Source organism: Grammomys surdaster, unplaced genomic scaffold, assembly GCF_004785775.1.
Source record: "Grammomys surdaster isolate TR1022 unplaced genomic scaffold, NIH_TR_1.0 124976, whole genome shotgun sequence".
Lineage (NCBI taxonomy): Eukaryota > Metazoa > Chordata > Mammalia > Rodentia > Muridae > Grammomys > Grammomys surdaster.
This window is the reverse complement of record NW_021619904.1, coordinates 79,741-80,992: the sequence shown is the minus strand read 5'-3', so window position 1 is coordinate 80,992 and position 1,252 is coordinate 79,741. Positions and strand designations below refer to the sequence as shown.

Genomic DNA, 1,252 nt, shown 5'->3' with positions numbered 1-1,252 from the left:
ATCTCCTACTTCTCTGGCACCCCAGTAGCTGAGGGCTAGAACACTGGAGGGCTGCAATGGCAGGCCACCATGGGCTGGATGATCCTTTAGAACCTGCCAGGCATGACTGAATTCACTATTGGAGAGAGAGTAAGAAGGATAAGTCATAGAATGGTGCTAATGGGAGATATTTGAGAAGCCACAAAAAAATCCAAGCTCTGGTTTATGAGGGCAGATGTTTTGACAGACAAATGACTTGTGAGATGCTGAGCTACAACTTCCTACTAGCTGCAGTTCTCTACCAAATTTAGACTCCTGCATATCCTCAAAAAGATGTCTGCTCTCTTCTGGTTAGATGTACTGGCCCAAAAGGTTCAGAGTTCTTCCCTCTGTTTGCAGACAGGACCACAGTAGAGCTGTCTTGTCTAATAACTGGCCCTTGGAGCATACCCTCACTCAATAGAATAAATCAAGAGTTTAAACTAAGGACTTTTTGAGAAAATGTGTCCTACAGTCAGCTGATGTCAAAATAAATCTTTTCTTGTTGTGCTGGGAATGGGTAAAATCCAGGTGGAAGGGTTTTTTTTGTTTGTTTTTTTGTTTGTTTGTTTGTTTGTCTGTTTTGGATTTTTTGCAATTTTCTACTTAACTTAAAGAATCAGCACTGGAACTTGGGAGCACCCTTAGAGATGAAGTGTTCCTTAATGGAAGGAAGATCAAAAGCAGGGAATGTGAGGGTTCTGCCCTTCAAATCACAAAGCAGAAGAAAGGCAGAGCTGAGGGGAAAGGGAGGCACTACTAACGGGATTTTTGAAGAGCTATCCAGTCCATGAATGGAGTTCAGACACCTGCCATGAAGCTGGCAGTCAGAAGGATGTTGGCTTGTATGCATCTTCCTCCTTCACAGCATCCTCTTGCTGCTGGTCCAATGTTGCTCTTCTGCTCTTCTTCCAGGGTTCCCCTTCTTCTTAAAGAAGATGTCTCACCAGAAAAAGCAGCCCACTCCCTGTCCTCCCGTGGGTTGTGGAAAGACCTCTGGTGGAGGAGGCGGCGGCGGCGGCTATTGTAGCGGTGGTGGTAGCGGTGGCGGCTCCAGCTGCGGAGGTGGCTCATCTGGAGGAGGCTCTAGCTGCGGAGGCGGAGGCGGTGGTTCCTATGGAGGTGGTTCCAGCTGCGGCGGTGGAGGCGGCTCCGGGGGGGGCGTCAAGTACTCTGGGGGCGGCGGTGGCTCCAGCTGCGGCGGTGGCTACTCTGGCGGCGGCGGCTCCAGCTG

The 1,252-nt window shown here is 49.6% G+C and overlaps 1 protein-coding gene across 1 annotated transcript in view; it reads left to right on the top strand.

The window, feature by feature from the left end:
- Positions 1-956: 956 nt before the first annotated feature.
- Lor (loricrin) overlaps positions 957-1,252 on the top strand; it is a 1,793-nt gene continuing 1,497 nt past the window's right edge. The window contains exon 1 of the mRNA XM_028784944.1: positions 957-1,248. Coding sequence (XP_028640777.1) covers positions 957-1,248 — 292 coding nt within the window. The remainder of the gene's footprint in view (positions 1,249-1,252) is intronic.